Source organism: Mirounga angustirostris, unplaced genomic scaffold (assembly GCF_029215605.1).
Source record: "Mirounga angustirostris isolate CCGP_5_RB_7025 unplaced genomic scaffold, mMirAng1.0.hap1 SCAF_12, whole genome shotgun sequence".
In the NCBI taxonomy this organism is placed as follows: Eukaryota; Metazoa; Chordata; class Mammalia; order Carnivora; family Phocidae; genus Mirounga; species Mirounga angustirostris.
Genome location: NW_026991720.1, coordinates 48,024,453 through 48,042,928, shown reverse-complemented (window position 1 = coordinate 48,042,928; position 18,476 = coordinate 48,024,453). Strand labels below are relative to the sequence as shown.

General features: G+C 37.5%; 1 protein-coding gene across 1 annotated transcript in view; it reads right to left on the bottom strand.

The window, feature by feature from the left end:
• The window catches only part of HIBADH (3-hydroxyisobutyrate dehydrogenase), a 105,407-nt gene that overhangs the window by 3,612 nt on the left and 83,319 nt on the right, over positions 1 to 18,476 (bottom strand). The window contains exons 5-7 of the mRNA XM_045864520.3: positions 12,158 to 12,291; positions 10,034 to 10,110; positions 2,136 to 2,292 (exon numbers count right to left, since the gene is read on the bottom strand). Coding sequence (XP_045720476.1) covers positions 2,136 to 2,292; positions 10,034 to 10,110; positions 12,158 to 12,291 — 368 coding nt within the window. The remainder of the gene's footprint in view (positions 1 to 2,135; positions 2,293 to 10,033; positions 10,111 to 12,157; positions 12,292 to 18,476) is intronic.

The following is an 18,476-nucleotide window of genomic DNA, read 5'->3' as shown; positions in this document are numbered from 1 at the left end:
ATGCTGAGACCTAGAAATAAATGTACAAGCCTCTACTTCAACGACACACTAACATATCCCCTCCCACAATACATTTAATGGCAGTTGAGCAAAACATCTCCTAGGAAGTAAAGCCTTGATGTGCCCAAGCAGGTCTGACTGCTTTAATCAATGCAGCATTGATAGGGATTTCTTTAACCTCCATCAATTTCTCTATATGAATCTAATTAGCTATGGTGTGTTTTTGTTAACAGCAATCCAAAATGATGCAAGATTTTTTTTTTTAAGTTCCTTTCTAAGTACTCTCATTCCAAGCAAAATTAATCAATCTTCCTCTTTATAAGGGAAATCACAACTGCATTTCACAGAGGAAATGAGATTAAAGGAGACCAGTAATTTCCATATGTGTTACTCCCGCACTGTCTCATGCTGTTAGTTGAAAATGCTATCGTTTATTATCAAGAAAATTGTTGCAAAGGGAAGACCTTAACCGTGGCAGATTCTTCCTGGGCAGCGACTGCAGCAGACGGCGAAAGCCAGGTGTACCACACCGGGGAGGACAGCGAGGGCGGAGTCCCCAGACAAAGCCAGCACGGCAGAGGACCAGCAGGCCAGACAAATTCATCTGACCCCTTTGACGAGAAGCCTCCCACCTCTTACTACACTCTACTTGTTAGCTGCTTCCTCTGCTCCGACCATCAGCGGTGTTACAGGAACCGAATAAGCTAGCGGCTCACAACCCACTTCATATGGAGACAGAATGGAAACTGAGCATAAATGTGATTCTTCCATCCTTCCATGTGCTCTAATAAATCACCCGCAGCTTCAATGAAAACAATACACTTAAGGAGCTACTTCCTGTTTCTAACAACAGCCACACAGCACAATTACAAAAGCCTGTGTGGAGGACATGCAAATCTAAATACAGGATACAGACTGGCATAAAAATAAGTATTTTCTTAAATGAAACATGAGGAGAAATCAAATTGCAAAATAAGAAACAGTTCGAACACTGCTTTATCCAATAAATATTTAAAGCGCGCTGACGATACACCAGGAAGTGTGCCAGAAGCTGGGATGGAGGGGGCAAGGACAAATGGGGTGCAGGCAAGGGAACAGCCAGCCTGGAGGTTTGCAAGTGAGAGACAATGAGGGGCAGAGTTCAGTATGACTGAAGCAAAGAGAGGGGCTGCGAGGGCAGAAACGAGCTGGTGGGACAAGCAAAGGCTAAATCATCAAGGGCTTCATAAGACAACTTGTAGAGACAGACTTTCATCTACAAATGATTGGAAACCATGAGAGAGACTTAGTAGGAGAAAAGGCACACTCGGGTTTTTACATCTCAGAGAGCCCGCTCTTTCCCATGATGTAGAAAATGAACCGAAGAGGACTATGAAAAGCAAGGAGACCAGTAAAGGGCTGACGTGGTATAATCTAAAGGAGGCTCAGCCAAGGTACTGGTTGTGGCAGAGGAGGGGACTTCATGAATTCAAGGCATATTAAGAAACAGAATGGGCAGAATGCCATGGAGAATACAGGAAAGTAAGCTGAATACGGTGTCCAGGTTTAGGCTTTATTACTTTTGTAATGGGGGGGGGGAGTTAATTATGGCGGCAGGGTGGGGTGGGAAATAGCTCTACACAGAAATCTGGAAGTCTATCCCCCTAAAAAGTATTTTCTAAAGTTGAGATCACAAATAGAAGGTCAACAATTTGCTTTTCAAATGACTTTACACATAAATACACACATGTTCTTAAAGCAGGAATGTATTTAGAAATCTAGTATCATGAGAAAGATCCTCTCTTCTTTTGTGATGGGTGTATCCAATGTCAACGTATTATCAGAAAATTCTTACTGCTTCCATTCTAAGGACTTGGTAAATTAACGAAAATTTCTGATGAACAAAATTTTGCCATCTCATATAACAAACAAACCCAAAAACCCACAAAATAAAACTCCCAGCCTATTCTTCTCTTCTGAAATGAACAAGATAAGGGTTTTTATCGAAGCTAAGTTTTAACTCATTTCTAGAGAGTGAGTGAATTTTAGTAATCCTGCCTTCTAGGATAGGCATATGCTTTGTTAAAAGGGGGTGAGGGATTAGACCATTAAGCACTTTTTCCCTCTCTCTTGGGTCGTCTCTGCATTTACCATACCTTAGCCATGAGTGTTGCTCCGAATCCACCCTGATAGTTATTAGCTGACGGAACGCCATCCATCACCCCAGGTACGGGATTGTAACTGTCACTTGACCAACACCGTCCTGAGCTCATATTTAGGATTTTAGCCAATAGTTTGGGGTCAAGCCCTAACCTGTCAAAGGTCAAAGAAAAGAAGTGTTAAATGTCAAAATGTACAAGTCATGCGTGACTTACTTACGTATGAGGATGCTCCATCTTCTTTCTCCATTTATTGTATGTCTTCAAAAATCAAAGCAGATTGATGAAAGCAAAGAACCCAATCTTAGATTATAGGGTATTAAAAGCTAGTGATTAAACATTTCAGACCCAGATAGTTCTGCACTGAGAGAAAACCTTCTGCACTATCCTATTTTTCACAAACACCACACAATTGCCGAAGTCTTGTGGGTTTATCACACACGTGGGTTTTCTAGTCTTTTGGATATTATTGCATTTATGTGTCACATAAGAACCTAAACCAATATGATAATCGAAATTCTACCTTCTTCACTCACAAAATGATATATTTCAGAAAGAAATACTGACAGATAAGCTATGCATCATGGGAGACCGTGTGGATGCATTTATATGTATGTTTACTCTTTTAGCTTTCATGAGAATGAATGCAAGAGATGAGCCATGAGCAGTAAAACAAGCTTAAGAGAAGTTATCATTATAAAAGAAGACATTTCTTGCTGCAAACTTTTCCTTATTTATTAAATCTTCATTAGACGATCTTGCTTATGAAGCAAGTCTGCACAGAGCTGTGACATATGCTATCTATTCAGAGACATGCATTATAGTTCTGGGTCAACTGCTGATAAGGTTACTGATCCTGATAAAACAAAGCTTGCCCAAGCGGAAACATCATTTGTTCTATCACTAACTGATGGCATCAACGGCTGTTCAATGTGGACCCAGAAAAAAAAGAAAATCAAAATGCTGTAATACTTTGATTCTGAGTATCTTAATGCAGTTTGAGAAGCAGTTTTGCTAAGTATCACTGAATCAAGTTTCAAATAAAACTTTCTACCCAGCAATTTATTGGTTTCTTCCATACAAAGAGCCATTATAAAACAACTGTCATAAAAGCTTTCTTTTTCTTAGAACCAATCTCTTCCAGAATTAAAAGAAAAAAAAGAGACTGAAAAGAGACACATGAAAATGTGAAACAGATTGTGCATTTTGGCATGCCTAAGTTGTTTACTTCCTGCATTTGAAACCTATGTCTGTTTATTTCCCAATGTGAGTATCACGAGCAGTACAACATTCTTTCAATGCTAGAGCAGGGGGCTGGGGCTAACAGCCAGGATATATGTACGGATTTACCACATAATATAACTGTTATATAATCAGGCTTTCAAGAAGTAGCCATGGTTCAAGGAATATATATGGCATGCCACATATGTGAATTCATATGGTGGGCCATGTTATTACAGGGGTTTTCTTAAGGATTATAACAGAGAAGATTCACTCTAAATCAGCTGCTATACATTCTGTTCAATGGTAGATTGCCAGAAAGAAAGTCAACAGTTCATTCATTCCTTTATAAAAATCCAAGTTTGTTATTGGTGTAGTTTGCTATTGCTGCTTTCTTTCCCCTTTTAAATAAAGTGAGGCTATCAGTATGCTGTTATAGCAGATGACTTGGGAAAAGATAAAGTCAATGTGCTTAGGGAATAATCTGAAAAGTAAAATCCCAAAGATATTAACAATCAATTAATCTGCTATAACTGTAATAATACATTCTCTAAGCACAACTGTTCAAGAATATCTATGTCTAATGTGTTCCATGAGTAGGGAACATTTTTAAGACCCCAAAACATGGTTCTTCCCTTCCACTTGAAATATAATTTAGGCGCTTCTGAATTTAGGTTTTCTTTTTAAATGGTTCATCACATTTTAAGCAGCAGAGATGCTCCTCTCTTCATAATCTACCTGGTTATACTCAACAGAACCTCACAACAGTCTTTACCGCTAAAGCAATTCATGCTCTGTCTCTAGGACTCACCAAAATGGTGAACAAAGCTTATTATCCTTTGTAAAACCCTACATTTCATTTTTCTTGAGTGTTCAAGGAAAAATACTGGCACTGATTTATGGAACCCTGTTTGGTGAACATATTACTATTTAGAAGCATCCCGAGGGGCACGCAAAAAAGCCAGGTGGCAGTTGCTACGTGCTCACTTGCAAATCTGATGCTTCCCCACTGTGCTGATTCCCCTTTAGGAGACGGCTACTCCCTCTCCGCTTTTCCTCCCCCGACTCCCCACCCTACAGCAAAGTGTATCATTAAAAAGAGCAAGTTAGAAGTGTTTTGCATTTCATCTTTCTGAGGATTCTTTCACTGGCACATATATAACTGACAGTTAAAATTAGACATAATATTAAAATCAGTTACTGAAGTCCTCTGTCTTCCACTGTGCCTAAGGCTTGTAATGGTCTGAAACCAGCTAGAATACACAGTAATTGTCATTCAGAGAGTCTATCCTAGAACGTCATGCTTCACTGGAGAAGACTGAGTTTCCATTTGAAATCAACAAATTAATCCAAGACAGGTATCTGAAAGGGCAAGTTTAATAGGAAGCAGCTACTGGGCTCTCAACCATGATAAAATGTTATTGCTGTTTCCCTGTAAATTGGCTGGGAACATATGATACTTTCTGCATAAGAGCCCCATTGCTGTTCAGGAGATATACAGCTCAAGCCATCAAAAGGATGACAGTCTGTCAGTCCCCATAATAACTTGCCACTGGATGTGGTTCGAGAGTGTGCGCGTGCATGCATGTGGCTTTACAATTGCTGGAATGTTCTCTGATATAAACAGAGAATGAATTCATTGCTCTGACCGCATATATAATGCAACTCAAATAAACGTCACTGTGTCAAATCTACTCACCTTTAAATCATAAGAATTCTAAAGGAACTTTTGAGAGAAGTAAAAATGATGCATACACTGTAAAAAAAAAAAAATTAAAGAGAATCCAGATGTTTGCCTTCACTGTAACCAAGGCTTTTAAAAGGACCAAAAAAGTTTGTTCACTTTATATTCTCTAGAAGTATCTATACTGTCTGGTTTTATGTAAGAACAAAGCAAATTATGTCACTAAACTGATATGTTTGTATCACAGAAACAGATCTGGAAATGAAACACTTAAGACTATGTCAGTTTTAATCAATCATTCACTTACTCATCATTGTTTACACAGATCTGCCATGTGCAGGCGCTGTGCTTGGAGCCAAGGAGACACAGTAAAGAAGCGAAGAAGAGGCTGTGCCCACCTTCTAGGAATGGGCCAGTTAAGACACATACACACAGGTAACTTTTACCTGAGGCAGGAGAAGTGCCTTCCTTCCCTCTCTCTCCCCCTTTTATCCATGTGACAAATCTTCCTTGAGTACCTACTATGTGCTAGGTATGTTCTTAAGATATAGCAATGAGCAGATAAAGCCAACCCCTTCCATGGAGCATGCCTTCTAGTTGGGGAGACAGGCAATAAACAAGCACATGAATAGACATGCCAGCTGGTGGGAAATGCTATGAAGAAACTGCTTTAAAGGTACAACTCAATTCAAATACTAACCACCACCACCATCAACCACATAGATAACTACCATGTTGAGCACTTACAATGTGCCAGGAACTGTTTTAAAAGATCTACATGGATTAATTCATTTAATCTTAGCAACAATCCTGTAGATAGATGCTATTATTTCTGTCATTTTATAAATGAGAAGAGCTTAAGTCTGTGGCAGAGCTGGGATGCAGGCATTGACAGACACCCAAAATCCCACCATCCTGAGTCTCACTGGGTCATGTGGGTAGTGAACTTAACAGTCAATAAGCCAATACTATGGTGTTTTATCAGTTTATTAAGAAATTTGTTCGGGGCGCCTGGGTGGCTCAGTCGTTGGGCATCTGCCTTCGGCTCAGGTCATGATCCCAGGGTCCTGGGATCGAGCCCCGCATCGGGCTCCCTGCTCTGCGGGAAGCCTGCTTCTCCCTCTCCCACTCCCCCTGCTTGTGCTCGCTCTCTCGCTGTGTCTCTGTCAAATAAATAAATAAAATCTTAAAAAAAAAAAAAAATTGGTCAAACTTTTATTATAAACCTTTTGCCACTTGTTATCTATTGTATAGGTATTAGGGTATACAACTAAGAGGCTTCATCACCTAAATGAAAACGCAACACTGTCCTAAGGGCAGTAGCCAAGAAACTAAAATTATGCTTGTGGAAAAGTTCTCATCTTGAACAGCCTTCCAGAAGTTCAACTGTTTTAAGTTTCTTTTAAGGTGGAAGACAACATGGTTGTTGCTAGAGGGGCCTGTGCCCTGGTTGGTAATGCGAATGACCTGTTATGCCACCAATATTGAAAAAAAGAAAAACAAAAAAGTCAATTCCCAGGGGGGCAAAAATAAAAACGTAATAGCAAAACTTCTATTGTCAACATTGTTCCTTTGTGATGCACAGGACAAAACTTCTCTAATGCAAGCAGGGTACCTTCAGTGCCATAAAACTATGCTCTAAGTCCCAACTAGAACCCAATTGGAAAGTAGAAAGGTCCTGGGCAATAGACACTGGGGAGGGTATGTGCTATGGTGAGCGCTGTGAATTGTCTAAGACTGATGAATCACAGACCTGTACCTCTGAAACAAATAATACATTATATGTAAAAAAAAAAAAAAAAAAAAGAAGATAGCAGGAGGGGAAGAATGAAGGGGGGGAATCAAAGGGGGAGATGAATCATGAGAGACTATGGACTCTGAGAAACAAACTGAGGGTTTTAGAGGGGAGCGATGTGGGGGGATGGGTTAGCCTGGTGATGGGTATTAAAGAGGGCACATTCTGCATGGAGCACTTGGGTGTTATACACAAACAATGAATCATGGAACACTACATCAAAAACTAATGATGTAATGTATGGTGATTAACATAACATAATAAAAAAAAGAAAAAAAGATTCTCAAAATATGTTGTATACACATATTTTTTTATGCTTTACTTTTTTTTGTAGCATTTTAAAATTTCACTAACATCCATAAAGAGTCACTGTAAAAGATCATAGGGTCAATAAGAGTTTTAAACTATAAGATTTTATTCTTCTATTTTTTAAAAAAATGGGAAAGTGTTCTAGAAAAAATACTGACTTATGAGGATGAAATTAATCAGAAATGATCACTTCATAGGAATAGGTGACTCAATTTGTAAATGTTGACATTAATGCTCTAAAAAAATTTCACTTCAGAGTGAACAGAATATAAATGTGGCTGAGCCACTCTGATGCTGTACTACTTTGTGGGAATTTACTACTTGGGAATTTATGCTTGCTGATGCCAATTTTCTCTTTCACCTTGCAAAGCTCAATAAATCGTGGCCACTCTCTATACTCTATTAGAGAACAATCCTGTCATTTTAAACCATGTCTGTAAACCATGGAGAAAAGACAATACCAGAAGCAATCATTTTTAGGACTTTCAAACCACTGAGAATCTTTTTAAGATAAACTGATAAAATCCTAATGTTATGAAAATAAGCAATTCATTCGTATAATCTGAAGCACCAGGAACTTACAAATTATTATAACAGTTAAGTAAAACTAGGGAGTTCCTAATTTGTATCCATTCTTTATATGTGATATATGTAAATATATACTGATATAAGTATATATAAAATATATATTATATATAGAGAGAGGTAACTAATGTATGTACAGTTTCGGAAAAATTAAACATTTAAAGGTTCATCTCTCTAAACACTGTTTTTTATCATAATTTAGGATTAAGGCCAATAATAAAGGAAAATCTATTTGTTGCTTTTGCTTTTAACATTTCTATTTGGAATTTTATCACTTTTCCTCTTCTCTTTGATAACAAACTCACTCTAGTAGCCAATGTATATATTTCATTGTATACATTTTATTCAATTCATTTGATTCAAGTGACTTTTTTTTTTTAAAGATTTTATTTATTTGACACAGAGAGACACAGCAAGAGAGGGAACACAAGCAGGGGGAGTGGGAGAAGGAGAAGCAGGCCTCCCACCAAGCAGGGAGCCCGATGCGGGGCTCGATCCCAGGATACTGGGATCGTGACCTGAGCCGAAGGCAGACGCCCAACAACTGAGCCACCCAGGCGCCCCTCAAGTGACTTTCATACTATTCTTTATTAGCTGGTGTTTGGAGTTAGACTTCTATAAGCACTAATCATACAAAAATTTCATTTTAGAATAGCAAGTGATCATCTAATAAGAGTTTTACTAGGAAAATTATCTGAGGAAGACCACAGGATACATCATTATGCCTAAGGAATACCCTGATCCAGTAATGCTCAGAGTATGAAGCAGGATATAAAATAAACTGGCAAAGATAAAGAGGGAAATTCTAGTAGAGTATAGCCTAGGTTATTTACGCTTTTGCTTTTTTATTAGATATTCATTTATGCCCAGAAGAGTGAAGATAAAATTCTAAAGACGCATATGCATACTAATGTTCTATCCTATTGTCAACACCAATTAATTTTGTATGCAATTTTGGTTCCAGAAATTTACACCTTTCTCTTCCATGAAATTAGTCTAGAGGATGGACATGAAAACAAGTTACTGGTAACAAGTTTTTCATTTATGAGTAAGTGACCCATAGCCTAAAACTGGCTATAATACAGACATACCACTCTGAACAGCTTTCTGTATACCACCAGTTTTATTAAGGCTTTGTACAGATACGCCTTACCATCTTACAGACATTCAATTTTAAAATGTAAATGGTACAGGATATTGATAAACCAATTAGCACTGATGCAAAGCAAATTCCTCTTTTATCTCAATTACAACATGACAACTTAATAGGTCAAGATAGTTTAACATCTGAGACAAGGGCAATTCAATAAACAACGGCATCTTGATATGGTAATTAAGAGGAAATGTGAATCCATTACTGTGTTTTAAAAAATACCTCAAGCACTTTGGCTCTTTTAATTTCTTTTATCAAAAGCTGTGATATGAAACACTACTCTGATTTGTGATATATCTGGTAAGCAGCTTGGGGAAGTGTGAAGAAAACACCTGAATAAAGCACCTTGCTAATTAAGCATTTTCTAAAGTAAGAAACGTATATTTATTATCATGAAATACAAAACATTCAAAAAAATTAATTAGGTGATTAATCATATGTAGCATTCCTAACCCACAAGATTAAAGGCTAAAATTAAGACATTAACCTTAAGCATTCTAAAAGATGATGATCATCATAGGAGAAACAAAATTCCTGAATCACTTTAAGCAAAGTATGAATGCCATTTTATTTTAATGGAAAGATATATCCTTAATTTAAAGTAACAAAACCACAAACAAGTTAAAATGAAAGAATTATGCACATGAGTTGCAGCTTTATGAATGCCATCCAGTTTATCCCAAGACTAAACAACCAAGAGCCTTTTTAGTGTAGATTTTGGAGACTATATTTAAAGTAGATACATAAAACCAGTCATGTGGTAGGATAACACTTGAATTCACTATACATTAAAACGCTGTTTTATACAAATTTGTCCTACACTGCCAAAAATATGTTTAAATTTTATAGTAAAAGTTTCTTGCATTTCAATACAATAGAAGAGATGGAGCTCCCATATAAAAAGGATAATGTAACTTTGAACATACAGCACAATACATTTTATGGCTATGGTAAAGAGTATTCATGCTCTCCAGGGTCCTATTGGCCGTCAAATAAGCAAAGTATGTTAAAGTTCAATAATGAAGTACTTTCAAAATGTTCCTGGATCAACTCATTTATCTCTCATGAACATTTTTTTTCAACATCAGAAAATCAAATAGGGAAGCTCATAAAAACTGTTAGTACATGAAAATATATATTCAACAAACCTGATTCCAAGATTCATAGCTTCAGCAGTTCCAATCATACTAATAGCTAACAGCATGTTGTTGCAGATCTTTGCAGCCTGAAAATAAATGGAGTACATATTAAATATTGTAATTTTCAAGTTGTACTTCACAGGAAGTTGTTCTTTACCCAACGCCACAGGTTTCTTTCTAAAAGAGCATTTAACTGTTGATTCTCTCAAATGGGCAAAGGAACGTGGTGCCACATGCCTCCTTCTGAGCCTACCAGGCTATCTGGCAGCAGACCCTTCCACTGGGTAAGAACCCCACAGTGGTGACCAAGCTCCTCCTGTGAGCTCAGTCTATAAGGAATCTATGTGGCATGACAGCTCTTTTTGTCCCAGTTTCATCGAGATCGAGTTGACATAGAGCACTGTATAACTTCAGGTTGTAGAGCATAAAAATGATTTGACTTACACATATCATGCAATGGTTACCATAAGGTTAGTTAACACCCATCATCTCATACAAATACAAAAAAATACATGTACATATATATTTTTCTCCTTATGGTGAGAACTCTTAGGATTTTCTCTCTTAACAATTTCCACATATATATCATATGGCAGTGTTAGCTCTAGTCATCACGTTGTACACAAAATCCCTAGCACAACTGCTCTTTATGGAATGGGGCTTACATTCTAATTGGGGCAATGGAGTAACACGGTGAAGATAAAGACAACAAACACACAAATAAAAACAACTGAGTGGAAAATTGTATGGCTATGAGACAGAGACAGCAGGAATTCCAAGATTGCTGAAGGCAGGAGCAGAGAGGAAATGGAACCTGAAACCCATCTTTTAGAAGGCCAGGCAGGAATTTAAAATAGGCAAGAGACAGAAAGGAGGAGAGCAGAGAAAAATGTAAATATATAAGAGGGATTAAATATATCAGATCATGGGATGTTCCTGAGAACAGTAAGAAAACGGACTCATGTACGTATGTTTTAAGGAATAGTGAGAAATTTGATAGGCAACAGCTGTGAAAGCTAGGGTGGAGAGTTAAAATTTGACCTGACAAGAAACAGGTATCCATTCAAAGTTTCAGAATGGGGATGTCTATGATGATACAAACATCTTAATGGAGTTGGTTTTGGTTTCAGTGTTGGGCAGAGTGGTAAACCTGGCATCCAGGGTTTCCGAGCGGTACACAAGGTATGAGAGACTGGACCAGGTAATATGAGGAATGGAGAAGACCGTCAACAACGAGAGACACTGAAGCAAAAATCAACAGAACTTGGAGACTGGACAAGAGAATGGAGACAATAGGTATATCTGAGATAATACCAAAGTCTTGAATAAGATAAAGAGGGTGCCAGCGACCAGGACCAAGGATTAAGAAGAGAGGAGACTAGTGACAGCAAGCGTGTTGATGGGTGGGGGACAACTACTTTGATTTCAGAGTTCAGTGTTGTTATTCACCTCTATCTGATTAGAGAATTGATACATTTCTAAATGAAAATTATTTGCTTTTCAAGAAAAAGATTAAAGTGTGTAGGTTACTTCTTCCTGACTATATTACAAACAGAACTATAGCAAGTAATTAGATGGAGGATAACAGCAACTCAGACACCATGAGCACTTCATATGGAAGCAGTTTTGAGAATGATTTCAGTGGCCACTAGGATGATGTATTAGAATCTGAATGATGGAACTTTCAATATCTTTTTTAATAAGTTAATTGGCTGATGTCCACTTAATTCCAACAGGAATGATGGAAAACTAATTTATTCCAAATTACTTTAAGGAAACCTGAGCAAACAAAGGGGCACCTGGGTGGCTCAGTCGGTTAAGTATCCGACTCTTGATTTTGGCTCAGGCCACGTTCTCAGGGTTGTGGGATCAGGCCTCAAGTTGGTCTCCACACTGGGCATGGAGCCTGCTTGGGATTCTCTCTCCTTCTCCCTCTGCCCCTACCCTCCCCCGCCCTGCCCCCCCCATGCTCTTTCTCTCTCAAAAAAACAAAACAAAAATTCTGAGCAAACAAAAAATCCATAGATTGAACACAGTAGGTAGTAATAAGAATAAGAATGTGGTCAGGAAAGAGAAATGAACATTAGCCAATTTTATATCATCAAGTCAGTGTCATTAATGTGAAAATGTTACCTGCCCGGTCCCAATAGCTCCACAATACACCACATTGGAGCCCATGCACCCCAGCAACTCCTGGGCAGCAGCAAATTCATCTTCGACTCCTCCCACCATAAATGTGAGGTTCCCAGACCGAGCAGCTCCCACACCTGAATGGTTTGGGGGTAAAGGGATAGAACAAAATGATACATTTCTTCAAGTGTTTAAGTAGATAGTAAAATTAGAGAAAACCCCAAAACAAATAAAAATATCTTGCCTCCAAACTGTATATACGTCAGGCACATATAAGATACTCTAAATCTCTCCTGGAATGTGTGTGTGTGTGTGTGTGTGTATTTTTAAGTAAGCTCTACACCCAACATGGTGCTTGAATTCATGACCCCAAGATCAAGAGTCACATGCTTACAGACTGAGCCAGCCAGGTGCCCCTCTCCTAGAATATTTTAAAAATTAAGTGTTGTGGAGTTTAATCATAAGCCAAAAAGGACATACGGATTCAAACTTTTATTCTCAATTCATCTCAAATATCTCGTACAATCATGGCATGAGAGATATGGGAATCTGAAATGTGCACTTTATTCATGTGCACCTATTATTCTAAGAAATCTATTCAGTAATAGAAAGTATATGAAAAAGGTAACTTGTGCCCTGACCAGTACGAGAACAGCCAGAGGGGTCTGCTGCCTGAGTATGGATTTGGGGGTCTCTGGCCCATTAGCTTACTCACCGCATACTATCTGTAGATGAGATCTACAAAGAGGGACCTGGCTCTTTCTCCCTAGACAAGCAGGCATTTCAGATGGCCAGAGTCCGTTTTAAGGTAAAGAAAACAGTTGCTTATTTAGACTGATTATTCTGATGGCACTTTCCAATATTATTTGATTTTTCTTTTCCCTCCTGCTATATACTTTTTGGGCAATTCATTCCTAGTGATATGAGCAGGAGGAAGAAATAAGCTTTGGTTTGGCTACTCCTTCATTGCTCTAAACAAAGGTCTGATGCATATTCATTGATTGAAATGATTGGTTAGCACACAAAACATGCCTTAGACTTGTCTTTTTTATTTATTTATTTATTTTCGCCTTTTTTTTAACTTTTTTTTATTCTTATGTTAATCCCCATACATTACATCATTAGTTTTAGATGAAGTGTTCCATGATTCATTGTTTGTGCATAACACCCAGTGCTCCATGCAGAATGTGCCCTCCTCAATACCCACCACCAGGTTAACCCATCCTCCCACCCCCCTCCCCTCTAGAACCCTCAGTTTGTTTTTCAGAGTCCATCGTCTCTCATGGTTCATCTACCCCTCCGATTTCCCCCGCTTCATTCTTCCCCTCCCGCTACCTCCTTCTTCTTTTTTTTAAAAAAGGAGAAGCTTCATTCATCTAAATTTTTATTAACTATAAATAAAACCAAGAGTATTATTATTTTTAATATTAGAGAAATTTTAATTCATAATTTTCAAGTTAGGTTTTGTTGATCAAAACCAGGGAAGTATGTGGAAGAACTGTATTAGTACAATTTTTGCCTTTATACTTTATTTTATAGTACAGCTAGGAATAAAGAAATCGTAATTATCTGTGCTATGTATCAAATCTGGCCATTAGAACAGACAACTGCAAGTAATGGCCTATTTTTTAATTTAATTTATTCAATGAAATACATAGTTTATATATATAAAAAGCCCAAGTGAAGAGATCCCTATTTCACTGAAATTGTGAATATTTTGCTATTGCCAAGTCAAGTAGCCTTTTCCATTTTACAGTTCATGCTATTTTAACTAATTATTAAAAGCAAAAGAGGTCAACCCAATTATAACAAATGCTTTTAATTAGCCAATCTGTGTCCTTTGAACATTCTGGTAATGTTGAAGTTTAAGTGACTGTCATTTTTGTTAGTTTCTAATTCACTAAGATGGTAGATTATCATTACTATTTTACAATTATTTGCTCAATTTCTACAGCCATTTTTATTCAAACCACATAACCATCCTTACTCCTAATCCTGTTGATCTGACCTAGGAAAATTAAGTAGACGATTTAAGTCAAAGCTTACAAACAAATCCAGCACTATCCATCACAGGTCAATAGCTTTGTATCTAGATTACAGATTGCTAAATAGCTTCACAGAGTCATTTATTAAAGGAAAATTAATGCTGACAATGGTTCTCAGCTGGTTAATCTTTTGACAGGTGTACTTTCTCACTTGTTCAAACACATATTTCAAAAAGAAGAAGTAAGTTACTTAAGCAAGAAAGACCACAAAGAAAGAATAACTCATCTTTTAATTCAGAAGTCTGTGGTATTTCCACTCTCTTTCTCTTAATGTGGTGGCATCATTATTAGGACTTTTTCATAACCCACACTCCAATGTCAGGATCTGACTAAACTGGGTAATTCTAAAGGTTTGGCATTCCTTGGGACTAAATCCTGTCTTTCCATACATACTCCTCTAAATGTGTGACACTATGAAGCCTGGTCCCATTGCAAAGGCAAAATTAAGACCTAAGTAATCCTACAATATATGTAACCATTTTGAGCTTAGGAAATACTATCTAGGAAGGTGGAACTCTAAAGTTATGTAAGACATTCTATGGATTTCAGAAGACACTGTACAGATTTTGATGTCTATCAATCATAAACAATACATTTATTATATTGCCATGCCACTTTAATTCAAGTCTACTTCCCAAAACAGGAAAACAGACTACATACTTGTGCAGTTGCTAGAATATTGGGGCAAGTAGTTTAACCTTATATTTTAGTAACTGTATAAACAAAATCAAAATATATCCTGTACTTAACTGTATTACAGCATTTACAACTCTGGTGCTTCTCTCCCATGACCGCAGAATCAGAAAAACTGAACTCATTTGTACAAATGAAAAGGCAAATGCCCAGTCCATTCAAAACAGGTGGCTAGACTACACTGTTTTTAAGGGGATATCCACCTAACACTTCTGGAGTCTGCTTCAATTTCAATCAACCTTAGAGGGGAGAAACACTTTAAATCTAATCCAAGTCTCAAAGTCAGCCTCTCTCTATTTTTCTCTCTCTCAAAGGTATCACAGGAAGCCTCCATTACCTAAACTGTCCTCCTTCTTTCTTTCCTTCCACTCCTATTTATGGTGGACATAAAAAATCTGACCACTGGAGAGCCATCTGTCAGTGGTTCTTAACCCTGGGAAGGAAGAAGAAATAGTCCTTGTCCTCAAGGAGTTTGAAACCTAGTGTTTGTGGTGGTGGAGGTGAGTGTGTACATGTATATGGAGAAGAGAGAAGGTAAACAATTATAAATAGTAAAAGACAGATGCATACTACAGGAGAGGTCTGCATATAGTCATCTGGAGGTTCAAAGAAGAAAAATATCATCAGCAATTATCTGTTCAGTGCCTTTAACAATTTGCTCCATCCTTGTGCTTGGGAGAATATTTGAAATACAACTATTCCAGAAAGTCCAAAATGTAAGGTCATGGTAGGTATAAAACACAGTCTTTGCCCTCAAAAACTATAAAATACAGTTAGGGAAAAGAGACATATACTCAGAAGTAAATGCCAAAAGGCAGCATCATGTACCAAGTGTCATGGATGAGGACAATTGCCACCAAATCCTGATTCCCTCTTTCTTTCCATTTTTTTGACCTCCGTCATTGAAAGACTAATGAGTTCTCAGAAAGAGAAAGGGTGAAAAAGGAAACAAATTGTTCTCAAAGAGTAATGGTCTTGCCATCAACTGTGGGTAGGCTTTGAAAACTTTAATAAGAATATAGTTATTCTGGGGGCGCCTGGGTGGCTCAGTCGGTTGAGCGTCTGCCTTTAGCTCAAGTCGTGATCTCACGGTCCTGGGATTGAGCACTGTCTCAGGCTCCCTGCTCAGTGGACAGCCCGCTTCTCCCTCTCCCTCTGCTCCTCCTCCCCACTTATGCTGTCTCGAATAAATAAATAAAATCTAAAAGAAAAGAAAAAGTTTACCTCCCCTTTCTTAAAAAAAAATAAATAAAATGTAAAAAAAAGAGTATAGGTATTCTGAATCTATTTGTAGATCGTGTTCAGAGCAGTTTAAAACAACATGAGCTGAGCAAATAATTTTCTATGTTTTATATATGGACACTGAGTTCTGCCTGTTATCTAAATACACATAAAACCCTATCCCTCTTCACAACAGACTTAAGTTTGCTTTTTAGACAAAAACAGAAAACTGAGAATCAGAATTAAGAACAAATACAAAAATGAAACCAAAAGATTTCACAATGAATTTCAAATATGGGTCTGAGTATCTTAGAAGTCCTGGCAAACACTATTTGGGAGAGGAATAAAGCAGCCTCAAGGAAAATGGAGTTCTTCCTTGAGTTACATGGTTTAAAAAATTCTCATTTGGAACTCTATGCAGGAGATGGTAAATGAAATAAGACAATGTTCATATTTTTATATCAAAAGCAGTAGTAATTTTTTCAAGGTAATTCAATTCTTGTTTTATATCTTTTTCTAATTCAGCCCACCTGCAATAGAGGTCAATATTAACAGTGATCATCTCAGTCTAATATTTTATCTGTGTCCCAATCTTTGGCAGTTTTATTTGTTATAAGAACCAAAACAGACTTAAGTTTCAAGTTATGTGTCGACATGAACATAACCAGCAGCTGAAGCATTCATTATTCACTATTACTCAGCATTTCTATATAGCGTCTCACTATTGTTTTCTTTTTCTTTTTTTTTAGAGAGAGAGCACGCTCTCTCTCATGGAGCATGCTCAAGCAGGGGGTAGGGGTAGAGGGAGAGAGAGAATCCCAAGCAGGCTCCATGTCCAGTGGGGAGCCTGATGCAGGGCTCGATCTCACAACCCTGAGATCATGACCTGAGCCAAGATCAAGAGTCGGACGCTTAACCAACTGAGCCACCCAGGCGCCCCACACTATTGTTTTCTATTAAGTAAAAGTTATTCTTTCTGAAGTACTTGTATGTTTATGTTCACCAAAAATAAGAACTACATAACTCACTGTATCTTCCCTTTGGTCTTGAGTTGTAGGAAACAATGAACTTTCTTTTTTTTCTCCTAAAATGGTTTCTGACTTTTTAAGTTTTACTTTTCTTGTCAATGGGCTCTAACCACTTCTCTGGTTTTCTCATCCACTCCCTGCAACAAAAACCATGTATCCATGCCTTTCTTGGGCAACTCCCTTGTATGAAATTCCCTTGCTTTCCTTTGCCTGGCTAACTCCTGATTATCTTCCAACACTCGACTCATGTCAACTCTAAGAAGCAATTCATGACCATAATCCCCTTTCTCTATTTTTATAACATTTCTAGTGGTATCTGTAATAATGCACTTACACTACTCTTGTAATCAATGATTTTTCTGGTGTGTCTCGTAAGGATCCTTATGGGCAAGAGCTGTTTGAATCTCAGCACCCAGCATATAACATGTGTGTGATAAATGTTCATTGTCTTTTTAGGAGGTGAGCAAAGAAGAAATCAACGGTTACTAAAGTAACCAAGAATACTAATTAAGACTAAGTAAGACAATGTTTTCTAGCTTATCAAAAAAGCTCAACTTTGGAGTAGGATGATTCTCCATATGCGGTAATGGCATGTTCACTTACCGCTGCATAAACATGCATAAGTATAAGTGCACATGTATGGAGACATTACTATGAAGACACAAAAAATGAAGAACATGTAATCTGAGTTAAGAGACTTGGAGTGAGGTCACAATTCAAGGTCACCCCACTTGGACAAGTTATTGTAACACCTTTCAATCTTGGTTCCTCCCTCTGAAGATAGTGATAAAATCACTTGCCATGCATACTCTGAAGCTCAAATGAAAGAATACTTTGGAAAGGTATTTTACACGGTTATCACATAAATGTTACAAATTTTTTTTAATATTAAAATAAAATTAAATATAACAACAAGTTATACTCAGCCTGAATATGTCAAGGTCTATGGCCTAAGAGCAGCAAAGAACTGAAATTCGGAACTTAGTCCTACTGAGAAGCTGAACCAAGGGTTATGACAGAAAATCCATTATGCAAGTGCCAATAATTTAGAATAACCATTTACAAGTCACAAATAAGGAGATCATTTTCAATTCTAGGACTATCAGAAAGAGGCCTTCAAATCCAGAGAGGAAAGAGATTGAAATCTAAAAAGTACAAATTATATTTGTTTTTGATACTGTAAAAAATCTTGCCACCAAAGCACTCTCATTGATATATAGCAAAACGTAGTAAATCACTTAATTTACTCAAAAGAACTTAAATGTTTTAACCAGTCTGCCATCAAAAGAGATCAAGAAGAGGACCAATGGGACTTGGGCTGCAATGTGAGCCGTC